We start from the raw sequence: 20,774 nt of genomic DNA, 5'->3' as shown, positions 1-20,774 counted from the left end.
GTTAGTCTAAAAACATATGAAGGAGACTTAATAGAAAGCCAAGATCCTTGATAGAATCATATATTTTTGAAATCTTTAAATGCTCTTCGCATGCAAACAGAAAGTCCACAGACCTAATTTTTCACTTGTTATGTATGATCTGCTCACCATCAGACTAAACCTGTATGTGACTAACATCGTGGTCATTTGATCCTGTTACAGCTGTTACAGCACACAGCCATAATGTCACAAAACAGAAGAATGTCTGCATAATCTTGGTAATGACTGCATGCCTCCACAATCATTCCATGCACACTTAGCATGTTGCTGCACTACTCTGGACACTTCACTGCAGTGCATGAGGATATAGTGTAGTTAGGAAGGGTGAATCTTAGAGCCTGGCTTTGTGCAATTTACATTAATTTACAGTTCACTGGCACTGTGCTCCAATGGAGTACACTGAGTGCAATACCAATTTTCCACCAATACGGGACCTAGGCTTGTGCCGGTTACAGTAATGCTACAATGCCTTTTTGTACGGGGGAGAACCAAGATGAATAGAAGAGGAGGGGCTGAGGTTCGACTAAAGAAAAAAAAAAGAGAGACTGAAATCAATACCAAAAGTAATCACTTCTTGCTACACATTTCTTGCCCACATCAGGTTAGATAACCATTTGCTTCTCAAACCAGTGGAAATACAGACTGGTTCACCGGCCCCTTGTTGGTGCAAAAGGGGTATGGGTATACTCATTGGCTGTGTTTAATCTATTTTTTGCTGAATTGAAGGTATATTGTAAATGTGTTAATGTTTCTCTATTCTGCCCACTCAACCAACACCTATCGCATGTCCATCTGTACGGGAAGAGGGATCCCTCCTCTGTTGCTCTTCCTCAGGTTTCTCTCTCCTTTTTTTCGGACCAAGTTTTTTTCTTTGGACATTTTCCTCATCTGAATTGACTTACTGGCTCTAAGTGTTATGGTAAAGCCCTCTAGGCCTAAATTGTGATTTAGGGTGATATAATTGTGATTTAGGGTGAAATCGTAATCTGACAGCGGAACACATTGGAGAGCAGTGCCAGTGAACTGTAAATTAATGCAAACTACACAATGCTAAGCTCTAACACCACCAGCAATCAACAACCAGGTCACTTATCTGAGCAGTCTGACGAGCAGCTCATGGGTGAAGATTCCTGCACCAAGTATGAAGAGCATTAAAAACACAGCCAGACCACGTCGTAACACCAGCTGTCTGACCGACAGGACGCCTCCCATGGTCGGGGTGGCTGTTCTGTCCTGGCCAGATCTGAGCCCTCCAGGATCTGTGGTCCCCTCCTCGACACTCTGGAAAGAAGACGCTGTGGTCTTTACCAGGGTCTGTTTGGGAGTGGAGTCTAATGCTGCCATGGAGCGCTCTGATGAGGGACAGAAATAAAGTTCACACTGTTAACTTTGGAAAACTGCAGGTCCCTGTATTAGACATTTATATAGCGATGTAGGGGTGTCTAATCATGTGCCCTGGAGGACCATGAGTATTCAGATTTTTACTTCAACTGACGACAACATCATCTGGTTTCACTGATTAGTACTCCTAGTTGAAGGTGCATTAATTAGTGAAATTAGCTGTAGCTGATCTCATGTTGGGTTGGAATGAAAACCTGCATACACAAGGACCGCCGTAGCACATGACTGGACACCAATGGGTAAAGAGCAAAAGAAGAGATTTTTTTACCCTCATTTTCCATCTTTAACATCTCTTTGCCCGTCACCTGTACTCCTGCCCTAGACAGTGCCTAATAAGATAATAATAAGACATTAAAGCGGCTGTAGACAATTTTTTAACTCTTGCTCGCTAGTGTTGCCAAGAGGTAGTACAGTGGGCTGCTGTTGCAGACAACAGGATCGCTTTCAGTTGATTAGCAGCCTGGCTACTGTCCAAAGCAAGAAACAACTGTAAGAATCCTAATTTGAACCAGAAACCATGATCTCAGTGCTTTGATAAATGCAGAGTAAAACATCCGGCAGTATTAATAAGTAGGCAGGTTGTCTTACTTACTGATCCAGTAGAAAGAATGTCAACCGAATATCGGTTTGGAACCCTCTCAAGTCCCGGGTGTTGTATTGAACTCCATTTCCCTGTTGAGATCTGTTCCCCCTAGCCAGAGTTCGATACAACACCAGGATGCTTGATAAACTTAACCTAACCTCAACCTAATCCTAAGCTTAACCTACTGCTTACCTTAACATAACTGTAACCGATAGTTAACCTGTTTCCATGTGAACGCTTTCGTCTGGCTAGGGGGAAACAGATCTCGACGGGGAAACAGAGTTCAATACAACACCGGAGCTCTGTCCATCGAGTGAATGCCCGTCTGAGGTTCAACGTTTGTTTTACCTGTTTCTATCGCTCTCCCTCTTAGCCTTCTTTGCCTCCTCTGGGTTATTTTTCTCTTGCCGGGTAGAGTTTCCACTGTCATTTCGGTTGTTCCATTTCCGCTACTGGGGATAGCTACCGATAGCTACTGGGAAAAACAAAAGGGCTACCCTCTTCCTATTTTGGTTGTGCAATGGCTGATGCGCTTCCTTTGTGCCACAAATCGAGCCTTTATTTTCCTGCGAGCTCGTACCCAGTGGCAGACAGAATTGCATAATAAAGGCAAGGCTTATAGGGAACCAATCTAAACACCGGTGTCATTATTATAGAGCCATTACGCTGTGCAATCAACATTTGCTTCATAATGATAAATTAAAGCAAAAAAGTTGTCTACTGCTACTTTAACAACAGCTATTTGTAGTTTGTTCTAACTCCAAATACAGTGCCATGAGCAAGTATTTGGCCCGTTCCTGATTTCCTCTGTTTTTGCATATTTGTCACACTGAATTGTTCCTAATCTTCATACAAAATTTAATATAAGACAAGGAGAACCAGAGTAAACACAAAATACAGTGTTCAAATGATCATTTCATTTATTGAAGGAAAAAAGTTATCCAACACCAATATCAGCCATGTAAAAAAGTAATTACCTCCTGAGAACTTAATAACTGGTTGTCAACCTTTAGCAGCAACAAGTGCAACCAAACTACCACTACTTCCATCTGCTCCCATTAGGGGTCACCACAGCGGATCATCCATTTCCATCGCTTCCTGTCCTCTGCATCTTCCTCTGTCATGCCAGCCACCTGCATGTCCTCCCTCACCACATCCATAAACCTCCTCTTTGCCCTTCCTTCATACAAGCAGTCCGTTTCTACTACTACTACTACTACTACTTTCGGCTGCTCCCATTAGGGGTCGCCACAGCGGATCATCGGTTTCCATTTCTTCCTGTCCTCTGCATCGTCCTCTGTCACACCAGCCACCTGCATGTCCTCTCTCACCACATCCATAAACAACCTCTTTGGCCTTCCTCTTAGCCTCTTCCCTGGTAGCTCCATATTCAGCATTCTTCTCCCAATATACCCAGCATCTCTCCTCTGCACATGTCCAAACCATCTCAATCTTGCCTCTCTTGCTTTGTCTCCAAACCGTCCAAACTGAGCCATCCCTCTAATATACTCATTCCTAATCCTGTCCTTTTTCCTCAGTGCCACCATCTCTAAACCATATAACATAGCTGGTCTCACTACCATCTTGTAAACCTTCCCTTTAACTCTTGCTGGTACCCTTCTGTCACAAATCACTCCTGGCACTCTTCTCCACCCACTCCACATTGCCTGCGCGCTCTTCTTCACCTCTCTTCTGCACTCCCCGTTACTTTTAACAGTTGACCCCAAGTATTTAAACTCATATGCCTTCACCACCTCAACTCCTTGCATCCTCACCATAATAATAATAAGAAATAATAATGATAATAATAATACATTTTATTTGTGGGCACCATTGAGAGCACTCAAGGACACCTTACAGAACACAGTTAAAAACAAGCAGCACTGTATCAGACACCATAAAATTAAAAAAAAAAAAAAAGCAGGGTAGACAATAAAAAGTTAATACAACAGATAAGTATAAAAGCACCCTCTGCACGAACCTCAATGAAGTGTGGATCAGACTGAATATGCCAGTTTGAAAAGGTGCGTTTTGAGATGGGATTTGAAGGTTGAAAGAGAGTCAATATTGCAAATACCTTGTGGGAGACAGTTCCATAGGCGGGGTGCAGAATGATTGAAGGCTCTAGACTATGACAGGCCAACCATTTCACTGTCCTCCCTCTCGTTCACACATAGGTATTCCGTCTTGCTTCTACTGACTTTCATTCCTCTTCTCTCCAGTGTATACCTCCACCTCTCTAGTCTCTCCTCAACCTGCACCCTCCGTGACCATTATAGTCCACAGAAACTCCTGCCTGACCTCATCCGTTGACCTGTCCATCATCATTGCAAATAAGAAAAGGCTCAGAGCTGATCCTTGATGTAATCCCACCTCCACCTTGAACCCTTCTGTCATTCCAACCGCACACCTCACCACTGTCACACTTCCCTCATACATATCCTGCACCACTCCTACATACTTCTCTGCCACTCCCGACTTCCTCATACAATGCCACACTTCCTCTCTCTCCGTCATATGCTTTCTTTAAATCCACAAAGACACAATGAAACTCCTTCTGGCCTTCTCTATACTTCTCCATCAACATTCTCAAAGCAAACATCACATCTGTGGTGCTCTTTTGTGGCATGAAACCATACTGCTGCTGGCTTATCATCACCTCTCCTCTTAACCTAGCTTCCACTACTCTTTCCCATATCTTCACGCTGTGGCTGATTAACTTTACACCTCTGTAGTTGTTACAGTTCTGCACATCACCTTTATTCTTGAAAATCGGTACCAGTATGCTTCTTCTCCACTCCTCAGGCATCCTCCCGCTTTCCAAGATTGTGTTAAACAATCTAGTTAAAAACTCCACTGCCATCTCTCCTAAACATCTCCATGCCTCCACAGGTATGTCATTTGTACCAACCCCTTTCCACTCTTCGTCCTCTTCGTAGCTGCCCTCACTTCCTCCTTGCTAATTCAACACACTTCTTGATTCACTGTCAGAAAGGCACGAACTGAGGAAGCCTCTTGGATGAGAGGCGAAACGTCTTCACGGATATATACCAAGTCCAGTTGCACTTGATTCAACTCCTTTGGATAACCATGACCTGGATGAATGGGGACATTCACAGACAAACTTCCATCTCAATCCTTGATCGCCCTAACCTGCTGCACATCCTTCCCAGCTTGGTCCCTCTGTCTAGCCATTCGGTAACCTGTCTAGCCTTTTCTCCTTCCTTAAAGTCCAGCCTCTCATACAACTCACCATACTTCTTTTCCTTTGCCTTCACCACCTCTCTCTTCACTTTACGCCACATCTCCATGTACTCCTGTCTATTTTCTTCATCTTTCTGACTTCTTCTTTGCCAACCTCTTCCTCTGTATACTTTGCCGTACTTCCTCATTACACCATCAAGTCTCCTTGTCTTCCTTCCTCCGTCCAGATGACAAACAAGTACCTTCCTAGCAGTCTCCCTCACTATTTCGGCAGTAGTTGCCCAGCCATCTGGCAACTCTTCACTACCACCCAGCACCTGTCTTAACTCCTCCCTGAACTCCACACAACAGTCTTCCTTCTTCAATTTCCATCATTTGATCCTTGGCTCTGCCTTCACGCTCTTCCTCTTCTTGGTCTCCAAAGTCATCCTACAGACCACCATTTGATGCTGCCTAGCTACGTTCTCCCCTGTCACTACCTTGCCATCTCCAATCCCTTTTAGGTTACGCCTCCTGCATAAGATGTGGCCCACCTGTGTGCACTTTCCTCTACTCTTGTACGTCACCCTGTGTTCCTCCCTCTTCTTGAAATATATATTCACCACAGCATGTCTGTGAATGTTCTCATTCATTCATGTCATGGTTATCCAAAGGAGTTGAATCAAGTGCGACTGGACTTGGTATATATACCAAGTCCAGTCGCACTTGATTCAACTCCTTTGGATTCACCACAGCCATTTCCATCCTTTTTGCAAAATCCAGCATCTGTCCTTCCACATTCCTCCCTTGACACCATACCTACCCATCACCTCCTCATCACCTCTGTTCCCTTCACCAACATGTCCATTGAAGTCCGCTCCAATCACCACTCTCTCCTCCTTGGGTACCCTCTCCACCACGTTGTCCAACTCAGTCCAGAATTCTTCTTTCTCTTCCATCTCACACCCAACTTGCAGAGCGTATGCGCTGAAAACATTCATCAATACACCTTCGATTTCCAGCTTCATACTCATCACTCTGTCTGACACTCTCTTCACCTCCAGCACACTCTTGACATACTCTTCCTTCAGAATTACACCTACCCCATTTTTCCTCCCATCTATGCCATGGTAGAAGAGTTTGAACCCACCTCCTATGCTCCTAGCCTTACTCCCCTTCCACCTGGTCTCTTGCACACACAGTATATCTACCTTCCTTCTCTCCATCATATCAGCCACCTCTCTCCCTTTACCAGTCATAGTGCCAACATTCAAAGTTCTGACTCTCACCGCCACACTCTTACCCTTCCTCCTCTCCCACTGCCTCTGGACATGCCTTCCCCCTCTCCTTCTCCTTCGCCCAACAGTAGCATAGTTTCCATCAGCACCCTGCTGGCCAACAGTACCGATGGCGGTCATTGGTAACTCAGGCCTCAACCAATCCGGTATGGAAATCTGATTTATGATCTGCATATTTGACAACTGCAACCAAACATTTACTATAATTGGAGGGCAGTCTTTCACAATCCTGTGGCGGAATGTTGGCCCACTCTTCTTTGCAGAATTGCTGTAATTCAGCAACATTGGAGGGTTTTCAAGCATGAAGTGCTTGTTTTAACGTCCTGCCACAGTATCTCGATGGGGTTCAAGTCAGGACTTTGACTTGGCCACTCCAAAACCTTCATTTTGTTTCTTTTGACCATTCTGAGGAGGACTTACTCTTGTGTTTTAGAGCATAATCCTGCTGCATAACCCAACTACGCTTCAGATCACAGACCGGCCGGACATTCTTCTTCAGAAGTTTCTGCTAAAGACCAGAAATCATGGTTCCTTCAATGATGGCAAGTCTTCTAGGCCCCGAGGCAGAAGCACATCCCCACACCATCACACTACCATTACCATGTTTGACTGTTGGCATGATGTTCTTATTGTGAAATGCTGAATTTGCTTTACACCAGACATTATGGGACCTGTGTCTTCCAAAAAGTTCCACTTTTGACTCGCCTGTCCACAGAACAGTATCCGAAAAGGCTTGGCAGTCATCAATATGTTTTTCTTTTTTTTTTGCAAATGTGAGACAAGCACTAATGTTTGTCTTAGTTAGCAGTGGTTTGTGCCTTGCAACTCTCCCACAAATTCAATTTTTGCCCAATCTCTTTCTTATTGTCAAATCATGAACGATGACCTTAGCGGAGGCTAGAGTCCTGCAGTTCTTTAGATGTTGTCCTGTTTTTTTGTGACTTTCTGGATGAGTTGCCGCTGCGCCTTTGGAGGAATTTTGATCTGCCGGCCACTCTGGAAAGATTCACCACTGTTTGAAGTTTTCACCATTTTGAGAGAATGGCTCTTGCTGTGGTTCGATGGAGTCTAAGAGCCTTAGAAATGGCTTTGTAACCCTTTTCAGACATACAGCTCAACAACTTTTTTTCTCATCTCTTCTGGAATTTCCTTTGATGGCAGCATAGTGTGCTCCTTGTTGAGACCTTTTGGCATACTTAACATTGATGGTGAGGTTCTATATAAGTCATGTTTAGATTCAACAGGGCAGGCAGTAATCAAGCCTGGGTGTGTCTGCTCTGATTGAATTCAATTAAATCAATTAAATTTGTTTAATTAGTTGATTGAGTAACTAAGGGGACAATTACTTTTTCACACCGGGTCAGTTGGTGTGACATAACTTTTTCCCTTCAATAAAATTATCATTTAAAAACTGAATTTTGTGTTTTTTCGGGTTCTCCTGGTCTTATATCACATTTTGTATGAAGCTGTGAAACCATTCAGAGCAAAATTTATGCAAAAATAGAGGAAATCAGGAATGGTGAAAATACTTTCTCATGGCACTATACATGACAGAAATAAGAAAAATAATATTTCACTCTAAAATAGTGCTTGAAATGGAGAAAATAAGAGCAGGTCTTCTCATTAGCATAATGGCGTGTGCATCGGTAAAGCCTTGGCATTGCTACTCAAAGAACCGAAGAAGCTATTGCTGATGTTGACAAAATGTATTTCTGCAATAAAATGGTCCTAAATTCACAAAATAAGGTTTTTATGGTCTTCATTTATTAAACCTTGAAGTCAACATAGTTGCTGTTAGCTTCCTTTTGCTTCATGTGCTCACCAAGTGTGTGTCAACCCGGCAAGTTACAAGGTAAGCTAATTGGGAGGGTGCTTTTTTTTTAGCATTGGCCGTAATTCTTACACCAAATGACAATATCCTCATTAGAAAAAGGGGGAAAAAAGTGCACTTGCATATCTGATGAAAATATTTCCACAATCGAGCCTTGCACTATGCATACCTGCAGCTTCAGTGACTACCAGACCACTTCAAAATGCTCTGCAAGTTTTGCAGAAACTATATTGTGCATGTGAGGTTTTCTCCAAAAATGAGCCACATTGTAATAACACACCATTATGTGTCCATGTGTCCAGTGTCCATCCACAACATCCCAGGTACTCACCTCTTCAGTGGCTTTCTTCCAGTTTAGCTTACACAGGTAAACGATAAAGAATACGGACTGTATAATGACGCAGATGAAGAGCCCTGACCACAGCCCTACAACAGAGATGGAACGGAGAGTCATTGGCTGTAGTTCACAACTTATCCCATAGTCGCCACATAAATACAGGTATGTGTCCTCACCTACAATGCCCAGTTTTGCAGTAAACATAAGGGATGCTCCAATGGGGAAACCAATGAAGTAAAAGCCCACCAAGTTACACAGAGCGCCAGTCGTCTGCTTCCCAGCTCCCCTGACAATGCCGCCCGTCACACCCTGTACATATTCAACACAAGAGCATATTACACTGCTGTAGGTTTTGTGTACACCATTGCAAGTTTGTTTCGCTTTGCTCAGTACTGCCGTAAGGTTCAGCATAGGCCCTCACCGCTGTGGCATCAGCAAGATGTATGAAGCCATACATCACCATTACATCAGATACCCTCTGAACAATTTCTCTGAAAGACATTCAAATAAAGATTATATGTCAGAAATAGAAATGTAATAGATAAAGAGATATATAAATGCAGGTTAAATGATAGTTTGAAGGGGTTTTGAGTGTAATGTCTAAAATGGACACCAGAGCTACATCAAAAACTGATGCAGGTAAGTGGAATCGGTCATGATGCCATGAGTGGAAAACATGTTGTAGAAACAACAGTGTGGGAATCCTAGCCAAGCTGTTTTATTAGCTAGTGAGCTTCGCTAAGTCTTCTAGCTTTCAGGTAAAGTGTAAAAAGTGAGAGGACAGGCTCACTTCCATGTCACTGTCAAAGTTAATTGTTTTCTTTTTTCCCCCCTTTTTCTCCCCAGTTGTATCCGGCTAATTATCCCACTCTTCCGCGCCTTCCCAGTCGCTGCTCCACCCCTTCTGCCAATCTGGGGAGGGCTGCAGACTACCACATGCCTCCTCCGATACATGTGGAGTCGCCAGCTGCTTCTTTTCACCTGAACGTGAGGAGTTTCACCAGGGGGACTTAGCACATGGGAGGATCACGCTATTCCCCCTAGTTCCCCCTCCCCCCTGAACAGGTGCCCCGACTGACCAGAGGAGGTGCTAGTGCAGCGACCAGGACACATACCCACACCTGGCTTCCCACCCACAGACATGGTCAATTGTGTCTGTAGGGACGCACAACCAAGCTGGAGGTAACACGGGGATTCGAACCAGTGATCCCCATGTTGGTAGGCAATGGAATAGACTGCTACACTAAACGGATGCCAAAGTTAACTGTTTTCTGGATACATGATGAATTCTCTGACAGCACTGCAAAAGCGTGACTGGCTTTCTGTGCCCTGCAAGTCTGTCAGAGATTTCTATTACAAGGCATCAAAATAACATGTAAGATGGTTTTTTGTCTTTTTTTTTATTTATTTGTTTATTTATTGAGTTTCCCCCCCTTTTTGTCCCAAGTTGGACTTAGCCAATTAGCCTATTATCTGAACCGTCCCGGTTGCTGCTCTACCCCTTCTGCCGATTCAGGGGGGGGGGGGGGCTGCAGACTACTACATGCCTCCTCTGATACATGTGGAGTCGCCAGCTGCTTCTTTTCACCTGACAGTGTGGAATTTCACCAGGGGGACGTAGTGTGTGGGAGGATCACACTATTCCCCTCAGTTCCCCCTCCCCACTGAACAGGCGCCCCGACAGACCAGAGAAGGCACAAGTGCAGCAACCAGGACACATACCCACATCCGGCTTCCCACCCGCAGACACGACCAACTGTGTCTGTAGGGACGCCCGACCAAGCCAGAGGTAACTCGGGGATTTGAACCGGTGATCCCCGTGTTGGTAGGCAACGGAATAGACCACTACGCTACGCGGGGGCCCCTTTATTTTTCTAATATTCAAAGTGAATAAATAGTAAAGTTAGCTGTATGTCCAAAATTGTACTCACTCGTCTGTGGTGAAAATGTACCCAATCACATCTCGAGTCACTCCGAGAAAAGCTCCAACAAAGCACGAGACTATAACTGGATGAGATATGACAAACACGTTTGTATTAGCACTGGTTTTAGCACTTTAGCACTGGTTTTGCTCTTAGATGCTTGTTTAGATGCACTTATGACCTCTGATGACTAGTAATCTCCTGATTTCCTACGTTAAATGATGCACTTATTGTAAGTCGCTTTGGATAAACGCGTTGGCTAAATGACTGTAATGTAATGTATTAGTGAAACTGAACTATGTAGAAACACAACTTAAAAAAGGTATACGTGTATAAATTGGGCTAAGTGACAAGAGAGATGTAAAATATTTGAAATTTGTACATCAAAACTAAGAAAATCACGACAGTGGAAGGAAAAAACTCATCTCATTGGCAAAATTTGACACAGCAGCCCTTGCTGCTAGGCACTATGATGTGGATGTCAGGTGGGCTACATGTGTGCATTGCTTCATACATGCAGAGACGAGGGAGACCTTGCTGGACAGCTTGGCTTGCTCCGTGTTCCCGGCACCAAGAGCGTTCCCAACCCGCACGCTGACGGCAACAGAGAATCCCATTGGGAACTGTCAGATTGGATGAGACAAAACAGGAAATGTTATCTGCAGCAAATCTTCAAATACAGAAGAATACTCAAAGGTCCATTTTTATTTGTCATGATCTGACAACGCCTCTCATCAAGTCAGTATTTCAATGGAATGATCCTCACCAGGCCACAACAAACAAATTCATGAAAAAAAATGGAGAAGTAAACCATAATGGAGTTACCATATAGGCAATAGTGGCCAGCTCGTAAACAATGGACTGAGCTCCCAACTCAACCTCACTAATTACACCAGCCAGGAATCCTCCAATCTCGTACAGCCACCATTCCAGACAAAACATCAGCATGCTGGGAATAGCCAGCTGGATGAAAGGACCCCACTCCTGTAGACAGTCACATGACCAACCTAGGGGTGACAGGTTCAAAGGTCATACAAATGTATTTACCATGTTACATCCTCCTGACACGTACTAAGAGTAACTGGACATATTGCTGTGACATATAAATAAATGGCAGAATGGTGACAATCGGGGGCGTCTGGGTAGCATAGCGGTCTATTCCGTTGCCTAACAACACGGGGATCACCGGTTCAAATCCCCGAGTTACCTCCGGCTTGGCTGGGCGTCCCTACAGACACAATTGGCCGTGTCTGCGGGTGGGAAGCCGGATGTGGGTGTGTGCCCTGGTCACTGCACTAGCGCCTCCTCTGGTCGGTTGGGGCACCTCTTCGGGGGGGAGGGGGAACTGGGGGGAATAGTGTGATCCTCCCACGCGCTACATCCCCCTGGTGAAACTCCTCACCATCAGGTAGGTGAAAAGAAGCAGCTGGGGACTCCACATGAATCGGAGGAGGCATGTAGTAGTCTGCAGCCCTCCCCGACTCGGCAGAGGGGGTGGAGCAGCGACTGGGATGGCTCAGAAAATAGGGCAACTGGCCAAGTACAATTCCCCCCCCCCCCAAAAAAAAGAATGATGACAATCATCTTAGGCATGGTGCCACTACCTGTTGAAATGTACTACCAAAAACGAGTTTGATTTTTACAGCTAATAAGTAGAATTAAGAAACTGTTGTGCCTTTAGCTTGGAAGCGCTGCATCAGAAATTTACAATGTTTGGAGACCTCAGAAAATGCAACTGATAACTAAATACTTACTCTACTCAAGGCTGGATTATATCTAGAGGAACATTTAACATTTTTATAGGAATAGAAAATGTAAGGTAAATACACGGGTTGGGAGCTTGTAATACTGAGAAACTGTGAGAGAAGTTTCTAGCATGTTTGACCATTTATGAGAAAGTCATGCGGTTTTCCACTGCTGTCGTAACGCCATGCAATCTGCTGGAGCAGCGATGCGTGCCATCACATAGACTCGATGCTGGGGAACTCTTCAATATAGAAGAAACTAAACATGCAAAGCCCAAATCAGCTTCCACAGACAAGATGGTGGAAAGTGAGGCTAATATCAGTCAACTGTGTCATGGTGTAGGCTACTGAGGAGGCAAGACAAAGGAGACAGTGGTGGACTTCTGAAGGAGTAAGCCCCCTACAACACCTGCATCCATCCTTGGGAAAGATGTTGAGGTGGTTCCTACATATACCTGGGAGTTAATATGGACAATAGGCTGGACTGGGAACAGGAACATTGAGGAATCTGGACTCTGGCGACAGTTTCAGAGAAGAGGACGCTGACCAAACTGTTGGCCATCATGAACAACGCATCACACACACACCCCTCCACAACACACAGATCAAACAGAGGAGCACCTTCTGCAACAGACTAATCCCCCGAAGGTGCTCCACAGAACAACACAGGTGAGCCTTCCTGCCGGCGGCCATGAAACTGTACAACTCCTCCTCATTCTGCCTCCACACTGAGCCCAGCCGTCTGGGTGGACACTGAAGCAACAGTGTTCACAGTCATGCTTATAGTTTTCATATTCAATACTGCAAACTGTCACTCATTCTGTAATCATTTCACTTAAGGACTGCCCATATATCCTCTACAGTACATTTATTACTTGATTATGTGCATGATACATCTGTCGGCTTTCTATTACATGCAATTTACCATAACTGTTTAATACTGTCATTAACTGTACCCCGTGCAATAACGTGAACATGCTGCTGCAAATTGGCTATACTTTCATTTTTATCATCAATGCTCTTGTGCAACCCTGCTTTTATATATAAACTCTATTTTATTTCATTTTATAGGCACAGAGTACTTCAGTTTAGCTTAGCTCCCTGTATTTTGTATATTCACTGTAGTTTTCACGTTACATTCCCGCTATTGTGTGTATTTTTGATATTGTGTGGTTTTGGATTATACAAGCTGTACTGACTCTTTTAAGGTGTAATGACTCCTCAGGATCAATAAAGTATCTATTTACGTATCTATCTATCTGAACCTGCTCTTAGGAGCTAACCTGGACAAAACAAATGTCCTTGAAATTAAATTTGGCAGTTGGCTGCTATCTAGAGTCAAAGAGGCCATCTATGTGAAGAGGGAATGACCATCCCTGAACCGAGGGGAGGGGGTAAGAGTACATCAGTGCTGTGATTGCAACTATACCCCAATCCTCTGTGAATAGTACACATGGCCATTGTAACTCTAGTTAATGGTCACACCTACATTTGCATATGAAACTCATCGTTGGTTTCGGTCATCATGCCACTGTAGTGTTTATAAGGGTGGGGATACCTGCAGTCAGTTGTGACTGAAGAGGTCACTAATGCCCCTTTTCCACTGCATGGTACTGGCTCAACTCGACTCTACCCTATTCAACTCTACTTGCTTTACTTTTTGGGATTTCGTTTTCCACTGCAGGTAGTATCCCCTCATGGCAAAGCCCCGCTGGTCATTTGTGGGCATGTTGACTAGTTTCCTTGTTAAGTTTTTATTTATATTTAAATAAATATAAATAAATATACATATATTTTATTTTATTTATAGTGGTATTTTCATGTCACCTTTTAGTATCGGCTCAGCTCACTTGGAACCTTGACGGAGGTGGTACCAAAAATGTACCTGGTATCAGGTGCTATCCCAAACTTTTGCCCAATGGATAGCCAAAACAAAACAAAAAAAAAAGCGAGTAGAGTTGAGTTGACTCAAGCCGGTACCATGCAGTGGAAAAAGGGCATTAGATGAGTCATGAAACGAATCAATAAACGTTGTGTCCGGATGAACTGATTCATCTTTCTGGGACTATACTATCCATTACATAGATAAAGAACCAAATCAAGCCTACCAGTAGAAGTTATGATAGGGGGGCGCCCTCATGAGAAAAAAAAAATTAAATGCAAATTTCTTCCTTTTTGGAGATTTCTTTTCCAAGAGGACACAAGACAGACCTTAAACAGAGCACATCTATCTTGTTGTAACAAAAAAAACACGCATTTTAATTTCAGTGTGACTGTAAAAAATCAAACTCATATTGTGAGTTGAGATAAAATTGATATCTCTAGTCATCACACTCCCCTCAGACGGAGGAAGAACTCACCTGCCCATGTAGCCTTGTGCAGCCCTGCACAGCAGATGTAAATGTAGAGAAACACAGCCAGGGAGAACTGTGAGATGGCGTTAGCTGCTGCAGATCCACTTTGGTGGGGTAAAAAGACACAAAAAGGTTGAATGAAGATGTACAAAAAACAGGAAAAACTGACATTCATTCATTGAAATTCATTCATTTATTTGAAACAAGGTTCCATTCAACTATATTTCCATTCAGATTTTCGAGATAATGTCATTTGAGGTTCCTGATTTAAAGGCAAAGGCATACAATCTGCATGGAAAGGGTCTAATTCTTCATTACAGGGACTTAAATATAGATGAGATGATGTGAAAGTAAAAGAAGTACAGTATCAACACTAAAAGTCTATGTCTTAAAATCTGTCATCATGGTGGGTACACTTACGCAACACCCAAATCCAGAAAATAGAGGAAGATATAGTTCACCACCACGTTAAAAACATTCCCGATCGCTCCGGTTATCACCTGGGGCCAAATGATACCCTGTTGGCAAAGGTCAGCTGTTAAAAATGGTGCCATTCTCAGAAGTCAACTTCTGAAGAGGATGTCGTTTTCTACAGTCAACCGTCAAAACTGGCACTTTCAGTTTGGGACCACAAAGTTTTGTGTCACAGTTTATCACAGGCCATGTTTAACAGCTACTGTTATTAATATTGTCTTAAAATAGATGATGAATCTATGTTTATATCTATATATCATCTAGATATCTCAATAATCCTCATCCTGATGTATCGCAATGGCGACTGTGTCGCACTGAACTTCACCTGATTCTGAAGATACTTCCCCTGCAGCTGGTATATAAAGGCGGCCTGCACAAAGGGTCATATGACAGCGAATAAAAATAAATAAATAGGTAAAATGCAAATTATTAGATGATGCTGATGGGAATGGGTGTATTGGGTTTGTTGAGAATAGACAAACAGAACTCACCGGTAGAGCAGGCATGAAGATCTCCACGTACAGCTGTGCGAGCCTTCATGGCGGGCAAACATGGAGACAAGTTGTTATATTAACCACATGGATTTTGAATCACTGATCATATGATCAGGGGACAACAGGTACATGCAAATTTTGATCAGTGTCTGGTTCTGTATTTTTTCCATGTGGGAGACGGTTTATAGCAGAAACAAAAATCTGTGTTGTTCTGCTTGTTGATGTGCTAAAGACCCCCATCCAACAGCTGATTTCCCCTTGTCCCAGCCCCTTTTCTGCCACTAATAGTTTTTTTTTGTCTGTGCATGATGACATTTGTGTCTCAGAAACCATGTGACCAATGAGGACCGCCGATTCACATTCCCAGCAGGTGGTGCACAAATAACTTGACTTGAATGTTTTGAGGCGTCCGGGTAGCGTGGTGGTCTATTCCGTTGCTTACCAACACGGGGGTCGCCGGTTCAAATCCCCATGTTACCTCCGGCTTGGTCGGGCATCCAGCCGCTTCTTTTCACCTGACTGTGAGGAGTTTCGCCAGGGGGATGTAGCACATGGGAGGCTCATGCTATTGCCCCCAGTTCCCCCTCCCCCCTGAACAGTCACCCCGACCAACCAGAGAAGGTGCTAGTGCGGCGACAAGGACACAAACCCACCCCACCCGCAGACACGGTCAATTGTGTCTGTAGGACACCGGAAGTAACACGGGCATTTGAACCGATGATCCCCATGCTGGTAGGCAATGGAATAGACCACTATGCTACTCGGACAACCCCAGCGGGGTACTACTGAGCAACATATAAAGTCATATCAACCATTTAATTACATATAATTAAACGTTGGATAATATTTAGTTTTATAATTTAGAGCCATCCCTTGCTCTTCCGCTTTCGTCACAAAAGTTCCTCCTTCTTCTTTTCCTTTTGTGGCTGACTCGGCTCATTTCCTGTACGGTTGCCATTACATTTGAATACTTGGCGAGAATGGTAGACCCTGCCACTAATGTCAAATTCCTTATAGAGGAGCAGTTACAGACTGTCGGTAGATTGAATGGCTGTTGTTATGAACTTGCCAGTGTGAAAAGGTATTAAATATGGCATTTTAAATAATTAAAAAATACGGATTACATTCTTTAATGCAGCAATGTTGCTCAGCATGTTTATCATTTGATTTGTGCGAGTAGGAGTCTTTAATGGTGTGATGTGCTGATGTATGTTGAAGGTGTATGGCGGCTGAATGGGGCCTGCAGTGGGCAGATTTAACCTGGCGACCTCTGGGCTCTGTCTGACAGCCAGCAGAATGGGCTCTGTGTTGATGAGAATGGCCCAGCAGGGGAAACAGGCCAGGAGCAGGATCAGGACCCCCCTTTGGAGGATCACTCCCACCCGCTTCAGGTTACCGCTCCCATAAGTCTACATGTAAGGGGTAAGATTCAAGATTCAACAGCTTTTTCGGCACAGGCTTCACGTACAAGTACAACAAGCGGTGTAATGATTCTTTGGCAAACTCCGAAAACTGTGAAACAAAAGAGAAATGCAACAACAAGACAGAGGGTACAAAAATAAAATATGTGTTCGCATCTTTGACAACGGACATATTACATGGTGGTGCAACAAAACTAACTTAATTCAAACAGCATTGTTCAGATGTTTTCAGATGGACAACAGAGGGAACACAATATTGACAGTTAAAACCATTTTGCTTTCATAAATGAGTTAAATCGATAAATCTTTTGGTTTTACCTGAGACATGAGAGTATCACAGGCTGAGGCCAAACCAGAGCCGATACTAATACCGGTGACATTTATCACCTGTATGGAAAATAACATGAAAAAAAATTAGTGAACAAGAAAAACCAGTGACAGATGATATAATGAAGAGATAAATGAACAGTGGGTAGAAACTGAAGAGCAAAGGTGTTGAAAAGCTAGAAGATATCTGCGATGCATGGAAGCAGAAGGCCAGTGTGGACAGGTCATCAGGAGACAGTCGGGGGGTTTCTCACCGCTATGGCTAACGCCACCCCGGCTAGCTCCGTTTTCCCCAGGTGGCCACAAAACACGGTGCTCACAAAGCCAATTAGAAAGACCATCAACTGGGAAATTAACTGAAATACAGAAACAAACAAAATCATCCTTTCACTTTTTAAAGATCAAAACAGACATAATGACCTCCAGGTCAGGTCCACGATACCTTCATAAGGTGCCTTGTTCTCTACTGAACTCTGTAGGAACGGTTTTGAGGTGGCTTATTTTCAACATTAAGAACTCATATAGCTTTTTCACTGCAGAAGTTTTGCCAGTCAAAAGACATCCTTGTCTGCCAAGTACAGAGTTTATAATGGAGCAACAAACACAACAAAGTGAAAAGTGGACACAATTTGCATGCTAACATTTTAGGCAAAATTAATATGTATTGCTAGCAATTACCCAAAAATAACTGCTTGTTATACTCTGTTTCATGCCATAAGCAATCATCATATATATATACACACACACACACACACACATATGTGTGTATATAGATATAGTATGTATATACATATATATGTGTGTTTGTGTTTATGTGTGTGTGTATATATATATATCACATACATGTACACACATTGAGAGTGCATTATCATAACTATTTTTTGTTGTTGTTGATTTTCCCCCCCATTTTCTCCCAAATTGTATCCGGCCAATTACCCCACTCTTCCGAGACGTCCCAGTCACTGCTCCACCCCCTCCGTCGATCTGGGAGGGCTGCAGACTACCACATGCCTCCTCAAACACATGTGGCGTCGCCAGCCGCTTCTTTTCCCCTGACAGTGAGGAGTTTTGCCAGGGAAATATAGAGCATGGGAGGATCACGCTATTCCCCCCAGAACAGGCGCCCCGACTGACCAGAAGAGGCGATAGTGCAGCGATCAGGACACAAACCCACATTCAGCTTCCCACCCGCAGACACAGCCAATTGTGTCTGTAGGGACGCCCGACCAAGCTGGAGGTAACATGGGGATTCGAACTGGCGATTGCCATATTGGTAGGCAACAGAATAGACCACTATGCTACCCAGACGCCCCCAACTCATTATCACATCTATCATCATGTCATCTATCTATCTATATCTCTGGCTATATATCTTTAAAATTTCTTTTCAGAGGATCATACTCTTAGATAAAACTCCTTTTGTACATTTTCATCTGTCTAAAAGTGTAATCATCGCAGACCAGCACATAACCAGTCTGATGTTTCTACAAAAACCCAAACCTGCCAAACATTCATGACATAAATGAAGAAATTACACTATCAAGACTTAATTTACTTATGGCACTAAAAAGCATAAATCTTTAACCCTGACCTCAGAGACTTTGGACATTAATTAATAATGCAGGGATAATAAACTAGGTGTAAAATAAAAAAAGGAAAATATTCAAACAAAATTTGCCTGGTTAAAAACCCCAGTAATAAATGTCAGTGTGTTTATTATTTATTATTATTCATCCCAACATGGTGTAAACCCCCCGGCCCCGCCCCCACCACCAACCAACACTCTGATTAACAAACAATCTGTCAATCAAACTGTGGATTATCTTGTTTCATAATGGAGTTATTTACTCATTAGCATTTGTTAGCATTTGAAAATTCTATATAGTGTTGGTTAAAAGAAGTTTTAAAAAGACGGTTTCACTATCAGCAACCAACAGGGCTTTTTTCAAAATAAACAGCCCAAGAGACACTCTGACTATAATTCCAACAGTCATAACGTTTCTAGAAAACCTACTTTCATTAATGTATTAGGTTTTTTTTTTTTTTGGTGCATCAAAAATCAGTCTTACCACTGGCCCTGCAAGTTTTAAAAGTTTGAGCATCTCCTCCTTGTAGCTGGCAGGTATCCTTCGCCGGACGCTCTCCAGCCACGAACCAACAGCATGGCCGTCCGTTGTGGAGAGTCCCTTTGCTCCGCTTTTATGTTGTGTTTTCACTGTAGAGTCCTCCATACCAAAACTACATCCAACAGAGACGGAAGAAGCCTTAACTCAGTCCAGCGAGTCCCTTCAGAAAGCAGGAGGCTCGGGAGTGCCAGTGTTAAATAAAGTCAATGTCAGCCCATCCTCCTCCTGTCTGTCAGAGCTGGCGTTGACACGAGAGTCTTTTAATAAGAAACCCTGGTCTGGTGTGTCCATGAGCCAAAACCACATGACACCCCTGCAGGGAAACTTTGGACTTCTGCAGAAAGCGTTCCTAATGGCAGATCCCCTTGGGACCGTTCAGCGGTCCTGAAGGTTTTATTTCAGGTCTGGCTGACTCAACGTAGTGCAGGAGACGATAAGCTCATAATTTTTCCAATATTATTTCACAAGTCTTTATGCACGCTCAGTAATCCAGGTAAGGAAATCACAGAAAGGTGAATCAGTTCCACTGAACGTTGTGCCCAGATGAACTGATTCACTTTCCTGTGATTATTTAACACACTGTATAAACAACGCTCTCCAAAACCATTTGCCTCAAAAGCACTTTGTGGGTTTTGTGTAAGAGGCTACACGTGCTAGATCACTTATCAAACTGGAGAATAATTTACAGATCTACAGCCTATGATGCCAATGGTTTTACCATCATTATTTAGTAAAGATCCATCCATCCATCCATTATCCGAGCCGCTTATCCTGCTCTCAGGGTTGCGGGGATGCTGGAGCCTATCCCAGCAGTCACTGGGTGGCAGGCGGGGAGACACCCTGGACAGGCCGCCAGACCATCACACAGGGCCGACACACACGCACACCCACACACATTCACACCTAGGGGCAATTTAGTACGGCTGATTCAGCTGACCTACATGTCTTTGGACTGTGGGAGGAAACCGGAGCACCCGGAGGAAACCCACGCAGACACGGGGAGAACATGCAAACTCCACACAGAGGACGACCCGGGATGACCTCCAAGGTTGGACTACCCCGGGGCTCGAACCCAGGACCTTCTTGCTGTGAGGCGACCACGCTAACCACTGCACCACCGTGGCGCCCCTATTTAGTGAAGACGAAACGTAAAAATGAAAACCTGCAGATGGCCATGTACCGCTCAACACGTTGGGCGGTTTGGCGAGGGAAAGCTGACTGAATCATCTCCATTAACTC

General features: G+C 43.8%; 1 protein-coding gene across 1 annotated transcript; it reads right to left on the bottom strand.

Moving 5' to 3' along the window:
- Positions 1-1,128: 1,128 nt before the first annotated feature.
- slc47a2.1 (solute carrier family 47 member 2, tandem duplicate 1) lies at positions 1,129-19,640 on the bottom strand. Its single transcript, XM_056285241.1, has 16 exons — positions 19,479-19,640; positions 17,664-17,765; positions 17,401-17,469; positions 16,922-17,070; positions 15,659-15,701; positions 15,493-15,537; positions 15,114-15,211; positions 14,700-14,797; positions 11,420-11,601; positions 11,109-11,217; positions 10,604-10,679; positions 9,094-9,163; positions 8,849-8,981; positions 8,667-8,761; positions 1,709-1,769; positions 1,129-1,391 (listed from the first exon to the last, which is right to left on the bottom strand). Exons 1-16 carry the CDS (start codon positions 19,638-19,640, stop codon positions 1,129-1,131), a joined length of 1,755 nt encoding a protein of 584 aa, XP_056141216.1.
- Positions 19,641-20,774: the final 1,134 nt, after the last annotated feature.

This window comes from Lampris incognitus, chromosome 8 (assembly GCF_029633865.1).
Source record: "Lampris incognitus isolate fLamInc1 chromosome 8, fLamInc1.hap2, whole genome shotgun sequence".
NCBI classification, from domain to species: Eukaryota; Metazoa; Chordata; class Actinopteri; order Lampriformes; family Lampridae; genus Lampris; species Lampris incognitus.
The sequence above is the reverse complement of the archived record's forward strand: the minus strand, read 5'-3'. Positions and strand labels throughout refer to the sequence as shown.

Coding starts and splice junctions, on each gene's coding strand:
- slc47a2.1 (XM_056285241.1), bottom strand. CDS start 19,640: ATGGAGGACTCTACAGTGAAAACACAACATAAAAGCGGAGCAAAGGGA. Junction 15,538..15,658: donor TCTTCATGCCTGCTCTACCG/GTGAGTTCTGTT, acceptor CCCTTTGTGCAG/GCCGCCTTTATATACCAGCT. Junction 9,164..10,603: donor TACATTTTCACCACAGACGA/GTGAGTACAATT, acceptor AATGTCTTTCAG/AGAAATTGTTCAGAGGGTAT.